General features: G+C 44.8%; 1 protein-coding gene across 2 annotated transcripts in view; it reads right to left on the minus strand.

Annotated features, from left to right (window-relative positions):
• The window catches only part of CTNND2 (catenin delta 2), a 441,886-nt gene that overhangs the window by 86,376 nt on the left and 337,782 nt on the right, over positions 1–17,728 (minus strand). Inside the window, exons 11-12 of one of the 2 annotated variants that reach the window (XM_062211763.1) lie at positions 12,042–12,116; positions 10,954–11,104 (exon numbers count right to left, since the gene is read on the minus strand). In XM_062211763.1, the coding sequence (XP_062067747.1) occupies positions 10,954–11,104; positions 12,042–12,116 (226 nt within the window). The remainder of the gene's footprint in view (positions 1–10,953; positions 11,105–12,041; positions 12,117–17,728) is intronic. The other variant, XM_062211762.1, reaches the window with a different exon arrangement.

Here is a 17,728-nt window from a genome sequence, read left to right on the forward strand (position 1 = left end):
CTAATAATAGGGACAATGGCTTCTTGTCAAAAGCAGTGGAGACCATAAAACAAAAGAACAACATCTTCAAAGTGCTGACAAAAAAATCTGTCATTTCAGAATTCCAAGAAGAAGCACCCTTCACGGCTGAAGGCAAAATAAAGACATTGTCACAGAAGATGATGCTGAGAGTATCCATCTTCAGCAGACAGGCCCTGTAAGAAGTGTTGCAGGGTGTTCTTCAGGCAGAAGAGAAATCGTACCAGACGTATGCAAATTACACTGGACTGGCAGGAAGAAATGGGGTGGAGACTTTAACCATTGTGTTGGTGCACACAGGGGAAGTAGTAGGTGATGGCTCAAGTAGTTGGGTTCCTGTCCCCAGGATAGGGTACCAAGATTGAGTTCCAGGCTCCTGGTTTCTATCTGGCTTATTCCTGGCTGTTAGAGGCATTTAGGGAGTAAACCAGTGGATGGAAGATTTATCTCTTCTTTGTCCCCTCTCTCCCCTCTCCTTCCCTCTCTTCCTCTAACAAATTTTTAAAAAATGTACTAGAGTCAATAGGGCTGGCGCCGTGGCCCAATAGGCTAATCCACCTGTGGCACTGGCACCCCGGGTTCTAGTCCCAGTTGGGGCGCCAGTTCTGTCCCGGTTGCTCCTCTTCCTGTCCAGCTCTCTGCTGTGGCCCGGGAGTGCAGTGGAAGATGGCCCAGGTCCTTGGGCTCTGCACCCACATGGGAGCGTTGGCCACAACATGCTGCCGTAGTGGCCACTTGGGGGGTGAACCAACGGAAAAGGAAGACCTTTCTCTCTCTAACTCTGCCTGTCCAAAAAAAAAAAAAAAAAAAAAAGAGTCAATAGGAGGATAGAGATGGAAGAAAAAATACATAAATCCTGCTGGAAGATTTGAGCAAGATTAGAATGACATTATCTATTGTACAAAGAAGCCTGCAGATTCTTTGGGGACTTTAATACAAACTTTTATTGAGAAAAAAAAAAAACCAGGCAGAACAGTTCATTTTGTATCACTCATATGAGGGGTGTACTGAGTCTCCCTTAACTGCAGACCTTTCCAAATGTCAGGGAGGCAAGGGTCATGTGGGAGGAAGGCTTTCAGGAAGCTGAAAAGGAGCAAAGTGTGTGACCCCAGGTGGGATGCCAGGGGGTGTCTCAGGTAAGATACAGGTGTATCCTGGACTTCCCCTGCGAGGGGCTAAGACCAAAAGGGGAAATATACAGGAACAATAGAGAGAATTCAAGAAATCCTTGAGGAAGTATGCACAGAACAGCATGTGGAGGAACAAAGGAAAAGAAGCAAAAGAAATAATCTATTCATTTCCATCACTGAGAAAGGAGGGGCAAGTGAGAACTACGTTTACCTTAAGTAAAGGGCACCATGCTTGGAAAGTTAAGCCCGTTGGGTATCTAACATTTGAAGACTGATGCTCTTAAAATGGACATGAGTCACGTCAATGCTAGGGGTATTAGTCTGTGGAGTTAATAGTCAATTAAACATTTAATGCCTCTACTTTCTGCTTCATGGTCATAACTTTCCTTTCTGACAAGTAAATTAAACTGTTCAAGTCTCAAGATGAGGGTCAGGGGAATGTTTATCTTTTGATCTATCTTGAACACTGACACTGCATAACCTCTGCTACTGATAGTGCAACATGACTGAATCCTGATGAAAGGGACCACGCCCCGCATTAACACATGTGTGCAGCAGCCCAGCCCGTGCTGCCTCACGTCCAGTTGCCTGCATCAAATGATAAGGATAATACAAGTCGGTATTCAAAGGAGAGCATGTACTCTGGGACACAGCCCTTGGTCTTTATCCCTTGGCATTTCAAAGCCATTCACTTCCTCTGACATTGCTTAAAGTTACTACAGCGTATGACGCAGAGTTGGAAAATCAAACTTTAAATTTAAAAGAAATCAGATGTCTCAGATAGGCAGCAAATTTTCATGACCGTTCTTGATTATGAGAAGAAATCTCCGAGTTCCAACTCAATTTCTGGGGGGAAACATTGGGCCAGTGTGACGAGGAGCTGCTTGGAGCCACTCACTGCTTTGTGTCCAAGTCCCCTGGCAGGATGAGCTGGTCTCAAGGTATTGGGTTTGGGGGGCAAATTCTACTCTTGCTGCTTGTGAGACATCACCTGAGTCTGCCCTTAGGCTACCCCGAAGTCAGGAGGACTATGACTCTTGAGCTCTTAGCTTCTTCCTGGCTGCCTGGCCTCTTGTCTGGGGCACCGTGGTGTCCTCCTTCTGGGTAGCTGCCCCATCTGTCTACAGGTGCCTCTCTCCTGCACCTCCTCATACTGCTTTAAGTGCAGTCATGGCAGAAGCACCAGTCTCTCTGGCTCATACACCAGCCTGTGCCTTTCTTTTCCATGGAACCCCCAATTACAGATGCACCTGCCATGAAACATCCCCACTGTTATCACACATAATCCAGGATAACTGAAATAATATTGGTCTTTAATTTGTTAGTTTAACATTAAAGAGTACAGCTAACAAACTCATTCACATGATTATATTTTTCAAAAAGCAAATAATAAGATGGCAGTCCACATTTAGAAGGGAATACATTTGAAAAAGCTCATCTTACTAAAATGCTTTTCCATTTGTAGATTCTCAGGATTTGGCTGTGGTATTTGAGAAGAGCCATTTCATTTCTTGTGCATCTCCAAATCTTTCCTTCTGACGCTGTTTGGCCAGGCGTAAAATGAATTCCCCGTCAACATAATGTTACGTGGACTGGCTTGCTCTCTCTTGCTCTCCCTCTTTGAGATCTTTAAGTAGAGGTCCTGCATTTAGATTAACTGGAAATTTCTCAATTTTGCCTTTTCCCCACATGGAATATTTCCAAGGGATGAATCATTAACTCTTGTTTAATAAAATAATTATCAGCTCTTCGATTTATTTACCTCTCTCCTTCCAAGGAACTCTTATCTGCTGGGCCCAGCCGCCAACATTCCTCAACAGGTGTCCAAAGTTAATTAACCAGGAACCCAGGGCTTCCCAGAGAAGGGAGGCAGTGTTCGTGAGATTAGCTTCTGGGTCTTAGGAGATGCGTGCTGTAACACAGGCACCTAATCTGAAGACATGAGGTTTCAGACCATGTGTAGACTTCCCGTCTGCCTAGAATCTGGCTCAAGGAATCAAATTATTATAGCGAGCCGGTGGAGAGTGATCGGGTAAATCACCTTGCCTGGGAAATCAGACTTCTTAATACACTAATTAAAATTCCATGGGCTTTAATTAAAACAACATCTGCCCAGGTCTGAAGAAGCGTGTTTTGAAAAGCACGGAAGGCATCTCTCTACAATGTCTTCATATCCACTTAATAAAGTGAAGCCTGCGTGTTTCCCAAAGGAAAACAGCATCATGCCCTGCTGGGTGCACTGAGCTTTCCGGAGCTGCAAGTCTCCCCCCACCCTGGGGCACACATAAGCTGCGTCAAGTCTGGGTCAAGAGCACTGGGGAAGGAAGTGCCTATGGGGCCAGGTGATGAGTGACGCTGGAGGATCTGCTCCCCAGAGTGATGCCCATATCCCAGGGATTTGCCACATGCAAGCTGTTGGCATGAGACGTGAACCTAGTGGGGGTGGTGTTGTGGCACAGTGGGTTAAGCCACTGCTTGTGATGTTGGCATCCCATACTGGAGTGCTGGTTCAAGTCCTGGCAGCTCCACTTCTGATTCAGCTTCCTACTAATGTGTGTGGGAAAGCAGCAGGAGATGGCCCAAGTGTTTGAGCTCCTGCCACCCATGTTGGAGACCCAGATGGCATACCAGGCTCCTGACTTTGGCCTGGCCCAACCTGGCTGATGTGGCTATTTGAGGGCGTGAACCTGCTCGCTCTCTCTCTCTCTCTCTCTCTCTCCTGTCCCTATCTTTGATGCTCTGACTTTCAAATCAATAATTTTTTTAAAAAGAAAAAAACCCAAAGATGTGGACATAATGAAACATGCACATATCTCTATTTTGACTGATGAGGGTAAGATCTGAGAGTCCTCTGCTTTCCAGTTTTGCTGGGAGACACTGAGTCAGTGTTTAGTTTGGGCACAGAGAGCTGACGATTCAGATGTGTGAGGATCCAGGGCCATAGAGTTCAGACCAGCTTTGAGGGGCCACCTCCTAGGTGTTCATGGATGTGGAGACACAGACGAAGGTGTCTCTTCCTGGAGAACATGCAAGTACAACTGTGTCTCAAAGTTTGGAGATGAGGACCAGTATTTGAGAGTCCACCATGCCATGCACACGTGTCCCAAAACATTCAGCTGCAAGATGACTAAATAAATGGGAATGTTTACAAAGCCTGGAAAATATTCAGGACAGCATGGACAGAATGAAGCTCCCCCCCATCCCTTTCTCACACCCACCCTGGTTCTGCAAAGGAAAAGACAGCTCTGGCATGGGAGAGTGATGATTGTAATTCTATGGACAACATCACCATTTTCTTTATTCCATCTATATTTTCACTTACAGGAGGTTTTCATGTTGTCCTTTAAATATCACCAGTGAATACTGCCATTTGGAGAATGGCCAGATAAAATCTTTTATCTGAATATTGAAAACAGGAAGCCAGGAAGGATTGCCATCACTGCCTCTCAAACTCTTTAACTCCCAGAATGATCTGGAGAGCCTGGGTGGGGAGAGGAACAGCAAAGGATTTGCTGCTTTCAAAATCATTAACTCTCAGGCCAGGAACTACTTTGCTCATAATCTCCTCCATGTGCAAGCATGAGGTATGTACTGCTAGGTGCACACAGGGCCTCTGGGCACCTTCCTCTCCCCTCGTTCCAGGTGAATACTGGTCTTTGGGAATGTGCAGACTCCAATAGGAAATGACCCCATCTTGACCCTGGAGAAAGTTGGCTTCTGCATGGGGCTCTCCTACAGGTTGGAACAGGGAGCTCAGCAGGTAGATAATGAGAGAAGTTTAGCCAGATGTGCAGAATGGATCCTGTGACATGAATGTGCAGGGCAACAGCTGAACAAAGATTCCTCTAAGTCAATACAAATGTGGGGAGTCAACCACCCCGGCGGTAACACCATGCAGGGAACGAATCCTGCAAAGCATGCAAAAGGACCATGGTAACCACGCAAGGCGAGGCTCTTCTCACCAGGCTCCAGAGGGCTACAAGGGAGCCAGGAGGATGCTCAGAGCATCCCAGGCCTGGCATGTCTGCCAGGAAGTGTGGCAAGCAGCCACCACCCCAGGAAGTGAAGGAAGACGCTACGTGAGCTTTGCCAATGCTCCCTGTGGGGCTGTGGTGGCTCTGCCAGCAGGAAACCCTGGCAATGACTGAGCCTCACAGAGAACGCATTACTATTTCCTTCCCAATCCAAAAACTCTTTCCAAGCAGCAGCAGGATGAGTTTGATTAGAGCCCTGGACTGAGTGAGCATCTCGGCTGTCTTTCTTTCCTCTGTTCCCCGGATGCTACAGGAAGCAGCTGAAAAGGTACAACGCTTCTACCCTTCTCTCTCTCTCTCCTGGGGATCCCCCAAACTCCTCTAGATCTGTTCTTCATAACAACTAACTTGTGTGATTCATCCATCATCACGTGTGTCCTGGGGCCTGCCATGGGCATAGCAAAGGACTAGGCATTGAAGGACTTAAAAATAAACATGTCACTTGGTCCCCACTGCTGCTTCTTTTTTAGTTGAAAGGCAGAGTGACAGAAAGAGGAAGAGTGAGAGTCAGGGAGAGAGAGAGAGAGACAGAGACAGACAGACAGAGAGAGACAGAGAAACAGACAGATCTCTATGTCCCACATCTTTTGCCTACCCAGGTGCTTCAGGAGGGAGCTGGATCAGAAGTGGAGCAACCAGGACTCAAACTGGCACTCTGATATGAGATACCAGCATCCTGCACCACAATGTCAGCTCCCTGGTTCCTGCTTTTTATTTTATTGGGGAAAGATGCAAGGTAAGCACAAAGACAGGAAAAAAAAAAAAAAAACTGTGCAAAGCAGAAATCTAAGACAAAAGAAAAGAATTTTTATCAAGCGGGTGCCACACCCAAGGTCTGAGTTCAAGGAAAGGGTCTCTGTGAGCTGGGGTTTGAAAGACAGGTGCCAGTTCACGTGTGCTTTCAGTTTTTTGTTTGTTGGGTTTTGGCAGCAGAGAGGATTGGGGGGCGGAGTGGGGAGGTGAGGATGGGGAGGGAGGAAGGGAGGTTGGATTGGACTAAAATGAGCATCTGCCACTTTGCCAGGAGCTGTCCAAGTGCTGAAACGGGTGGTGTTTTGCAAAATTCATTGAAGCGATACAATAGTATTGGCTCTTTTCACTGCAGCTAAATATTACCCTTGTTTTTACCCTACTCAGGACAATGACTGTTTACTGAAAGTTTCAAAGAAATATGTGACTGTGCATTAACCCTAGCTACTGAGCCACACCATTAAGAAGAAGAGTTTATCATCAGATGATGGTCAGGCAGGAGAAACTTAGTTCAGTCATTTGTTCAGCAAATATATGTGAAGTCCCTGCCACCATCTGTTGCTGCTCCAGGTACACACAGCAAGTCAGAAGTTCCTGCTCTCAATGCACTTACATTCCCACTGGGGAGATAGACAAGAGACAAGACCGAGTACATATCAAATTATGGATGTGGAGAGGAGTGGGAGGTGAGGTTGGAGAGGTAACAGAGAGCTGGATCCAACAGGGTCATATCACAAAGCCCTAATGTTATACTGAGATGTAGCAGGTGCAGTGCTCTGGTAGATAGTATGCTCTGGTGTAGACTAACAGGGCGACTCTGCTTTGCTGTCAAAGCTGACTGTAGCCATCGGGAGACAGCGTAGGAGGCCACAGTCATCAGCCAGGTGAGAGATGATGGAAGACTTGGGCCAAGAAGAAAGCCATGGAGATGGGAAGTGTTAGCTTCTGGGGAAATTCAGAAAAAAGACCATATTTGTTGACAGACTGGATCTTATGTTGGGGGAGCTGGTTCTGAGTCAAAGAGGACTGTAAGATCCATTTCCTGGGCCACTGTAAAACCACTGGAAAGACAAACTGCCATTTGCTGTCATGGGGAAGGTTATAGAGTGAGCAGGTGTGGGCAGGTGTTGCACTTGAGATACTTATTAGGTACTCAGTGGACAGACAGGTAGACAAGAGATGGGGATTCACGCCAAAGTCATCTATTTGTGAGTCATCAGAATACAATTCTCTTTGAAACCATGAAACCAGGTGAGGTCATCAAGTTTTCAGTGGCAATGGCAGAAAGCGAGAGGGAGTCCATACTTCATTTTTTGTTGTTGTCCTTGGCTCAAAGTCATTGCCAGTTCCTTCTCAAGGTGTAAAGTCTTAGATAGCATTTTCCTACAAAATCACTGTTTTGCACAATATTAAAGTAAAAGAGCAAAAGACACGTTTCCTTCCTCCTAATAGACTTCAGTGCTGTTTTTTTATTAAATTGCACTCTTCTTATTTAAGAAAAATGTTATTGATTCCATAAAGCGCCTGACTTAGATATTTTCACAGCTGCTTTAAAATGATCAGCTCCATTTCCTGCCTGGTGACATCTAAAAGTAAAGGCTCAATTTAACAGTAGCAAGATGCAGCTCAGAATGTTCTGACCCAGAGAGAGCACGGGATAACTGGCTTTTGAGAAGGAAGAGGTGCCTAGGAGCTAGAAAACCAATCAATAGTTCACTATTTTGTTATATTTTAATCCACTGAAAGTAATAAAACACACAAACTCACAATACCTAGTAGTTAGTATCCAGGCGGGAGACTGATTAGCTATTGATTTTCCTCCCTTTATAGAGGAGGGATAGACTTTCAGGGAAGCCCCAGTGTGCTTCTCTCTGAAGTAACTGTGTAAGGACAAGAAGAGAGTGTGTGGAGAGGGTACCTTGACCTCTGAGCTAATAACTTCATTTAAATACACAAAACGTAAACAATCCACAGACAATACTTACACTCAAACTAAGCACAAATATCACGCTGCATGTTTATCTCCTACTCAAGGATGGCACATAACTTGATTTACTAGACACAGACTTGAAATCTGGCTTCACTGTGAATAAACAAATGGTTGAAAACCTGCACATCTTTGGTTTTCATTGAAGGATATGATGGATATTGCAAATGGGAAGGGAAAAAGTAGTTGGTTCCTGCCTGGGTCATGGGTGGCCTAGTATATCACTCCTGGTTTTCAACTGCCCCAGAAATGCAGACTTGTACTTTGCCTGTCATCTTATTTCTCCTAGTCCCCCGGAGGCAACAGAGAAGCTGCACCCTGGCCACTGGGGTTGATCCTGCTCCCCACTGCCTGGCCTCCAGATGCTGCCCACCCACACCTGTCACCTACAGCCAGGCTGTCAGACTTCATGCTGACAGTGACCTGACTAGCAGGCCTACAGAACTCACCTCCTCAATACCAGAAGCCTACCTGTTGGGACAACAGCCCGAGAAAGCTCATGCCATTCCCTAGCAGGTCCCTGTGGGTTCACTGTTCTTCAGGCATCAATTTGCCTTGGCCTGGACACAATCCTATCTACAGAGGCAGGCACCAGAAGGCCGCTCTGACCTGGCCTCCTATCACTGGCTCCTCTGGTCACAAGAGGCCCCTGGAAGGCCTGGAGCATACCCAGGGAGTCTTCCCCCAGGGGCGTTCTATAGGGGCTGCTCCTTCAGCTTGGATTCTCTTCCCTCGAAAGATCTGCATACCCTAGCCTTTCTCACCTCCTTAAGTCTTTGCTCAAATTTTATCATTTTTCCAACAACTCCAGTCTTGATCCCCTATTTAAAATCACAGCCCGAAACCAGATATCCACATGTAGGAGAGTGAAACTGAACCCTTATCTCACACATACGCAGATAACAACTCACAATGGATTAAAGACTTAAAACATAAGGCCTAAAACCTTAAAACGACTAGAAGAGGTACAGAGAAAACCTATATGAAAGTGGTCTGGGCAATGATTTTTTGGGTTTGATCCCAAAAGTTCAGGTAACAAAAAAAACCATAAAAACAGGATTGCATTGGACTAATAAACTTCTGTATAGCAAAGGAAATAATTAACAGAGTGACAGGAAAACTGACAGACCAGGAAAAGATCTGCAAGCCATAAGTCTGATAGGGATCAATTCATCTGTCTACCTATCAATGAAAACCATTCAACATCACTATTCTTTAGGAAATGCACATTGAAACCACCGTGAGATATCACTTCACAACAGTCAGAGCAGCTCTAACAAAACCGATGAACATTAAAACGTGCTGGTGAGGACGTGCAGGATAAAGGAACCCCTGTATACTGTGCAAGGGATCAAAAAAGCTGCGCCATTATGAAAAACTATATGGGAGTTCCACAAAACACTAAAAACAGAACCAGCGCATGACCCAGTAATCCCACTTCCGTGTTCACTGCAGCACTATTCATGAGAATCAAGAAATGGAATCGACCTAAGTGTCCATCAATAGATGAACGGATAAAGAAAGCGTGGTTTCTATATATGATGGGATACTATTCGGACTTAACATAGGAGGAAATTCTGTCTTTTGTGGTAACGTGTATGGACTGGAAGAACATCAGGGTAAGGGCGATAAGCCAGGCACAGAAAGACCAATACCACCTGATCTCACTTAGATACAGAATCTAAAATAAAAACGAACCATTTGAAGTTGAGAGTAGCATGGTGTTTGCCAGAGGAGGATAACCAGGGCGGTGAATGTTGGTCACAGGGTGTGTTTTGGTTAGGCTGGAGGAATACTGCGCAGCTTGGCTACCATGGATAATGATGCATTTTATATTCCAAAATTACTAAGAAAAATTAATTATTTTGTTGACTTTATATCTCCTCTCTTTTGCTCTCTTGAATGGCCACGCTTTGGGCCTACAGCAGGCCTGGAACAAAGCGAGTCATGAATACATATGTGTTGAATAAATGGGAGCACACAGGACCTCTTCAGTGCCTCTAACAGAAGGGTCCTCTGTGGTGAGTGCCAAATTGAAGGGACAGGAACATTTTCTCAAAATAGGGTTCCAGAGCCAGTATGGTCTCAGGCAAAATAAACGAACAATTGAGAGAAGAGTAACACACAGCCCATGAGAACCACTCAAACCACAGTGGAAGCAAATGAGCACCTGAGAGAGAGTCAGGGACTGGGGCAGCACAGGGGTGATGAGCAGCGGTGGTTTTTCATTTGCAAAGGTTAGAAATGTAAACAAAAATTGCATGTTCCTCTAAATTCTAAAAGAAATCAACATGCTGGATTTAAACAGGAGAGCTGGTAAAAATTAAGCTCATACTAATGCACTTTTAAAAATTCTATTCTTTTTTTAAAAATTCCATTTAAAATTGTTTTTCCCTTTTTAATTTTTGAGATAGCATATTTTTAATTTACATTATTGCCAAAGGATGAATGCCCCAGTAAATAAAGAGTCAACAAAGCAAAAGTAATAGACAATAGTTCAGCAGGAACATAGGTAGGGGCTATAAATAATAATCAGAAGAAAGGACATTCAACATCACTCATTGAAATTTTAAAATAGTCACAGCTCATTAAAACTATAGAATATAATTCTTAATGGTTTGACAAAGATTTAAAACACAGATTGTCAGAACACAATATTTGCAGCAAAACTGATATGCAGACACTTGTTTTTTTTCCTTTTTTTTTAAATTTTAGCTGTACATATAAGGGAGAACACATGGTATTTGTCTTTCTGTGTCTGGCTTTTTTTACTTGACTTGATGGCCTCCACTTGCAACCATTTTGATTCAAATCATAGAATTTCATTTTTTTGTCATTTTTTCCATTCTTTTGCGCACGCACACACACACACACACACATATATATATAATGTATATTACATTTCCTTTACCCATTCATATGATGATGCACTGTTTTTCATACATGTATGCTCTGTAGATTCAATCACATGCACCCAGCAAGAAAACGCTTCCATAGAAAAACTGAGACGCTATGACTCAGGGGTGAAACTTACCAATGAGTTCCTTATTTCTGACGTCCAAGGCCATGTTCCGGAGCGCCGTGGCCACGGCGCACACCACTCGGTCATTGTCTATTCGAAGCAGCTCCACAAGGATGGGCAGGCCTTTCTCTTTTCGGACAGCAGCTCGGATATAGACTGACCACTGCAACAAGAGGGGAGGCGAGGGCTTAGAAATGGGGTGGATACCGTCTCAGCGGATAGTGCGTATGGGTTTTCAGGCCGCTGTTCACAAGAGCCAGAAAGGTTGACTTGACAACACCTAGTTATAGAATAGGTTGAATACGTTAGACATGCATTTAAACATTCTGAGTTTGTTTGCCTTCAGCATATGCTACAGGTTTCAGGGTTAATCAGTAACCTCTATTTTGTTTCTCTTGTGACTGTGACCTCAGTTCTTGAGTTTTGGAAGCTAGGTGTTATGATATGTACACTTGGTGCTTTGAGATATGAACTTTGGGACAAGAGGGTCCCAAGCCATGGACATTAAGAAAAAAAAAAAAAAACTCATGACAAGGCCAAACATTTTTTATGACTTTTTAAAAAAAGATGGTTGTGAATTTGGAGGTGGGGCATAGAGATGAGCTGCTGAACATGCTGATGCTAAATCCTTGGCAGAACACTAAGGGTAGGGGTGAGGAGAGATAAATATGATGCTGAGAATTAAGTGTGAAAATTGAAAGATCTTTTTTTCAAAAATCAAGATCAAAGTGTACCAGGTCAAGGTTCATTACTGAATGTCTTACTCACGAAGGAAGATGTGCAATTTGTTTTGGGGTATTGGTCACAGGCCACTAATGCTTCTCATTGAAATACACTCGCAGTATCAGGAAGATAAAGCATTCGGATCTTTCTATAGCATGCCAGAGAAGAGTGTGTGATAGGAAAAAATCAACGGATATAAGGGTTTAACCTGTCACAATCTCATTTATGATCTGAGAAAATCATTCACAAAATGAGGGTTTGGATTCAGTGGCTGAGTCCTCCTGGGACCAGTCCTTCCCCACCGCACCCCCCACCCTGCCGCCGGGCCCTCTCCACCCCCCTCCCCATTGAGGCAGGCACCCAGAGCTGGCTCTCACCTGTGGCAGGCAGGGAGCCCCCTCTGGCAGTGAACGTAGGGCATACGCCATGCCTGCCACATCCTCAGCCCAGCCCTGCATGAAATATGAGATCAAAAAAACAAACAACTTCATCCTGTCCTACGTTAGAAGTCACATTCACATAGATTCTTATCACACCAACTTGTACCGTAGGCTTCGCTCTGGCTTCCCTGTAGCCTCCCGATCTAGGATGCCCAAGGGGTGGGGAAGCAGACAAAACTCACTAATGTGGCTCTTGGTGGAGGAGACTAATTATAGCCTCACTGTCAGGGAACAAAGAGATGGGTGGCCAGGAAATCACAGACATGGAAAAACACTGTGTCGGGAAGCTGCTTCCTGGGACTGGGGTATCTCGATCTGATACATCTTGCCAGTGTGGAAGCTCTTTCTCCTGTACCCAAATGCCAACACTCATTGATGCATCCGAGCAGCCTGCTACCACTTGTGCCCCTTGGGTCTCCAGTGTGCAGCCCAGAAGGGACCAGAAGACTGAGCTTATGGGGGCCATTCTTTGTGGGGCTCTTCCCAAGACTAGGGAGGGGAGGTCAGAAAAGGAGGAGAGTGGAAATCAGGCTGTGGGCTCCATGGGGACACATCGCAAGGTGAACATCAGCAATAAATCAAAACACCATGGAGATCATGACCCGTTGACGCTAGGAATCTCTTCCCCAACACCACTTCTTCCCAAGCTTCACGCTGTTGGCTTACACATGTGTGATGTCCTAATTCTCCAAACCCCAGGGAGGCTGGCACTATTATTACATTACAGATGAGGCGATGTAGACACAAAGACGTGAAATCTGACCACAGGGCTTGCCTGTGTCCCCGACCCCAGAACCTGTCACTCTCGAAATCTGGTTCTTTTGTTTATGGTGTCTTTACTTCCCCTTCTGCCATCAGCTCATTCCCTCTGTGTTCACGGGCTGCCTTGCCCTCTCTCTCCATCCTTTCTGGCTGTATGTGACCCGAGAAGAGAGGGACAGGTGTGGCTTTGTCCTTCTCACAAGACCAGCTTTTTCACCCTCCCTGGTGGATGGAAAGATGTTTTGGTGTCTGGAGAATAATGAGAGTCCTTCATCTTTCTTGGGAATGACTCGAGAGTAACCAATAAATGGTTATGTAGGGTCAAAAACGTGTATGATTTTTGATTTGAGAAAATGGTCAATGGTGACATGTTCTCCCTGCATAAAAAGGGATGACCAGACAAAGGATTTGACACATACTGATGCACAGAAAATATTACTATAAAACTTTTATAGCATGTGTAAGATTTCTAATATTACCAAGGTATATAACTACTCAAAATAAGTCATTTATATTTCATCCCAAAGGTGCTGCAAGTTTGTACAAGCTTGTGATGCTGTTGAACGTGGCAGCCTCTCACCTCTGGAAGAAGTCACTGGGAACCCACATCTGCAACTCAGTAGGGAGTTGGAGACAATGCCAGAGTCGAGAGAGAGAGAAAGGCATGGTCCAGAGAAAAGAAACTGGGAAACAGAGAATATTTCACAGGTGCATAGGTGCCTGCAACCTAGAAATGCACATAGAATTCTTGCAAAAGAGAAACCTTGGGGAGCGCAGCAGGCCCTGCCATGGTTCCAGAGGAGTTGGGGCTGCTAAGAGTTTTAGTCAAAACTAAAGAAAAAGGATGACACAAAAATAGACAAACGATCGAACACGTATCATGACTTAGAAAGGTTGAGCTGGACATCTTGGGGCAGAACTTTGACCTTTTGTAAAGAGAATGAGAACAGCATGTACTGAGCCCATACAGAGGGAAGGGCAAGTAAGGCATGGACCAGGATACCCCTGAGAAGTCTGGTCCATGGCACAAGATAAGATGCTCAATGGAGGAGGAGGAAAAACAGGAAGAGGAGAATGGGGTGGCAGGGGGAGGGGGAGGAGAAGGGGGAAGAGGATGAGAAAGAGGAGGATGGAGAGTGTGGGGAAGAAGAGGAAGAGGGGAAGGAGGAATGCCCTAGACAAGTCCAAGGAACCCTGCAACGCCCCTGGACAAGTCTCCCCATATGGGTGAAGGGCTAAGGATCAAATCCCCCTTGAAGGTGGCAGAGTGAGGAGTCCACGGCAACTTGGATTGCATGGGCAATGCTGCACATCACAGACATAGCATTGGCTAAGGAAGACCCAAGGGAGTCTCTGGTACCATCTGGAGTGTGGGCCATAGTGCAGGAAAAACAATGAGATTGGTTGGTTGGGCAGCGGAGGGCTCCTGCAGGGCCCAAGTGACAAGGGAGAGCCCCTGAGGGTTCCCCAGGTGTGAGTGCATGGGTGCGTGAGACAGCCAAGGCAGGAAAGCTAAGGACCCTGGGCTACACAGGGTTCTCTTGGCCAGGGAACAGGTGACAGGTTAGAATGGTGGCCATGGGCCGTGCCTCTCTGGGGTACAGAATACATGGTTCCACCTCAGGGGAGTGCAATAGGAAGGGAGATGGCATGGGTCAAACAAGCACCTTGGACAGAGGCCAATCACCAATCACTACATCCAGGTGTGTCCCACACAAGAGGCAGCACAAGACAGGGAAATGGACACCCAAACCCCAGCCCCTGTGTGGGAGAAGCCTGCGAGACCCCCAAGTTCAGAACCAAGTACAGGCAGCAGGACAGGTGGCATTTCCTTACATTATAAAGCAATAAATCTCATGTGGCCATGCTTTCAGGCGGAAGGAATTGAACTGGACTGAATTTACCCCACCCTGTCTAGATGAAATGCTTTTCATTTTCCTGCATCAGACAAAACAAAAGGTCCAAGATGAATCCAAAGTGAGCAACACAAAGTTTCCTGCACACTAATTTCCTAGGGGTATGTACTGAGAGTTTGGCAATAAAACAAAGTCATATAACAAAGTCAAATAGCATTTTAACCCTTTAAACCGAGGCTGCCTCACTCTATGGTGGATTCCCAGAGGTCTGACTTTCAAAAGTCCCAGGCCTGCTGTAATTTTTCCAAAACAGCCTCCCCTGTTTAAGCGAAGGCGATTCCATTAAGGTTGATTCATGTTCCTGAAAGGAGATTAACTGTAATTTAACTCACTTTTCCCTCTTGAAATATTAATATTTTGCTAAATAACTAAAGACAGCGTTCTCTTTTAAGAACTAAATATTCTCTGCCGAGGCTGCATCCATCAGTGTTAAAATTCTGAATTTGTTGATTAATTCTCTACACCTTAAAAGAACTCTCATGCTGGAAGTCTGGTGTGCATTAAAATGGTTTTCTGTGACATGATCATTTTCTCACTGACTTTATCTAATTAGCCATTTTCCCACTCTCTCTTTTGACACAGCGAAGAAGTCACATTTTAAAGCCAGACTCTTCCAAACACAATCTTTCAGAAACATTTTGATGGTTGTGCGGTGTCACAGGGCGACAATGTGCTTGAGGTTTTGCAGATATAAAATGAGAAATAAATACAATGAACTTGGTACAGGTTGCAAGAGGTTCTGGGATATTTTTCCGAGTTTATTTACAGTATCATTCTTTTCACTTGGCATCTCATTCTTCTAATAAGAAGGCAGAAAGCATTTCTTCCTTTGCTAAAAGAAAGCCCATTTATTCAGTTTTAGTGGCCCAGTGGCTTATCATATAAAGAAGGTTTAAGATGGTCAGAAAGCATAAGTGATTATCTGAATTATCAGATTCTCCCTAGTTGGAAAAGAATTGCAGTTCGTGGCTATGATGAGATTTATGAAGCAACTGGGTGGTGTTAGCATCAAGCCTTTCAAATGGTTTCTCTGCAACAGATTCAAGTATCAGCATGCCAAGGGATTACATTTGTGTTTTCCAAACTGCAAAATCTGTTTTGAAAAGTGGTATCTGTAATCAAGAGGACTAATGAAGAATTTCCTTACATTATAAAGCAATAAATCCATATTTAACAAATAAAAATGTTGGCTCAGGTAAAGGCAGCCATTGGCATATATTTTAAATATTTTTTCTTGTCTGTACTTTTAAAATGTAAATCAGGTTAGTGCAAAGAGTAACTTTATCACATGTATTCCTGAACTGCTGAAATATTGCTATCCAAACTAGAGAGTTTCTTTGGGAGAAATGCAGTTCATTTATTTGAGGGCCAGCACTTGCATCAGTAGGTTTACTCCACAAATGCCCACAATAGTGGAGGCTGGGCTGGGGTCCAAGCTGAGAGCTAGCAGTCAACTCAGGTCTCCCACGTGGGTGTCAGGAACTCAGTTACTTGAGCCATCACCGCTGCCTGCATTGGCAGGAACCAGGAGCTAGAATCTGAACCTGAATCTAACAAGGTACCAATGGGGGAGGCAGGCTTCTGGAGCCATGCCCTAACACTAGGCTAAAAGCCTGCCCTGGAGAAATTATTCTGATGTATGAAGAAATAAAGACGACAAAGCTCAACAGAAAAAGACTCCTAGGATGCACCCACTGTGCACAAGTACATCTGCCCAACTCTCAAGCTATCTCAAGGAGCAGTAATTTTCAATTTAAAAAAATCCTGTCTTAATAAAACTTTCTGAACACAGACAGGAACTATTTTGATTGTGAATGTCATCGAATATTGGAGATATCCTCACTGCATGCACCTGGCATTTAGAAATGCCCTTAGGGGAATTAAATTTGACCCTGTTAGACGACGGGCATTGCTTGGCTCCTACGTGCTCCTGCAACATTACCTTGTGGACACATGGTTGAGGACGGGACACTGACAAGACAGAGGCTGACAGAGGCAGTGGACACTCCTGCCCAGCAAACAGGACGTTGATGGGGAGGTGCAGGCTGCTTCCCTGACATTTTAGTTTTTGTTCACTATACGTAAATGAGAGTATTTCAGATGTCTCTTGTTCTTACTACACACCAAATCAGAACATTTCTCCTTTCATTTACCCATTTTCTTAAAACATGATACCTCAAAGGTGGAAGGGGGACAGACTTCATTCTTTCTTTTGGAGCCAGAAAACATGCTGTTTGGGGGGATATTAAGCAAATTCTCCTTCTGGTGATGGGGTGGGGGAAATCAGAAATTAGTCTTCAGGGCATGGTCCGGAGGGGCCACGTTGATGAGAGCTTTCAGTTTTATGAGCATAAAACATAGGTTGTGTCGAAGCTCTCCTTAGTAAGGTAGCTTTTCTAAGATATGGAGTATTTCATTTTATGATGTAAACTGAATATACTAGCAGATTTTTGTCTCTTTAGAGGACAAATCTGAACTTTGATGACCTTGATCCATGCAAATTCTGTTCCTTGCTTTTTTAAGATTTATTTTATTTGAAAGGCAGAGCCACAGAGAGGGACAGAGATAGAAACAGATCTTCCACCCACTGGTTCACTCCCTCAGTGTGGCAATGGGTGGTACTGGGACAGGCAGCAGCCAGGAGCTAAGAACTCCATGCTTAACCCACTGTGTCACAACGCCGGCCCCTGGCAGGCTGTGGTTTGGATGGATGCCAGGAGCTGGATCCAGATTAGGAGGAGGACGAAATAGGTGTGATCTGGGCTTTCTAGGGGAACATTTCTTGCTGTGAACCTTGTTCTTGTTCCTTTGTTTTGCTTCCTGCTGGTACGCGGTGATGACAAGAGCAGTCTTTTAAGTTACATGCTGAAGACAGCGGAGAGTTGTCAGCCTGTGTGAATTACTCTGAGAAAGGGAGCTTCCCACCTCAGACACCTGCCTTTAACT

The sequence above is a fragment of the Lepus europaeus genome, chromosome 15, assembly GCF_033115175.1.
Source record: "Lepus europaeus isolate LE1 chromosome 15, mLepTim1.pri, whole genome shotgun sequence".
Taxonomy (NCBI): domain Eukaryota; kingdom Metazoa; phylum Chordata; class Mammalia; order Lagomorpha; family Leporidae; genus Lepus; species Lepus europaeus.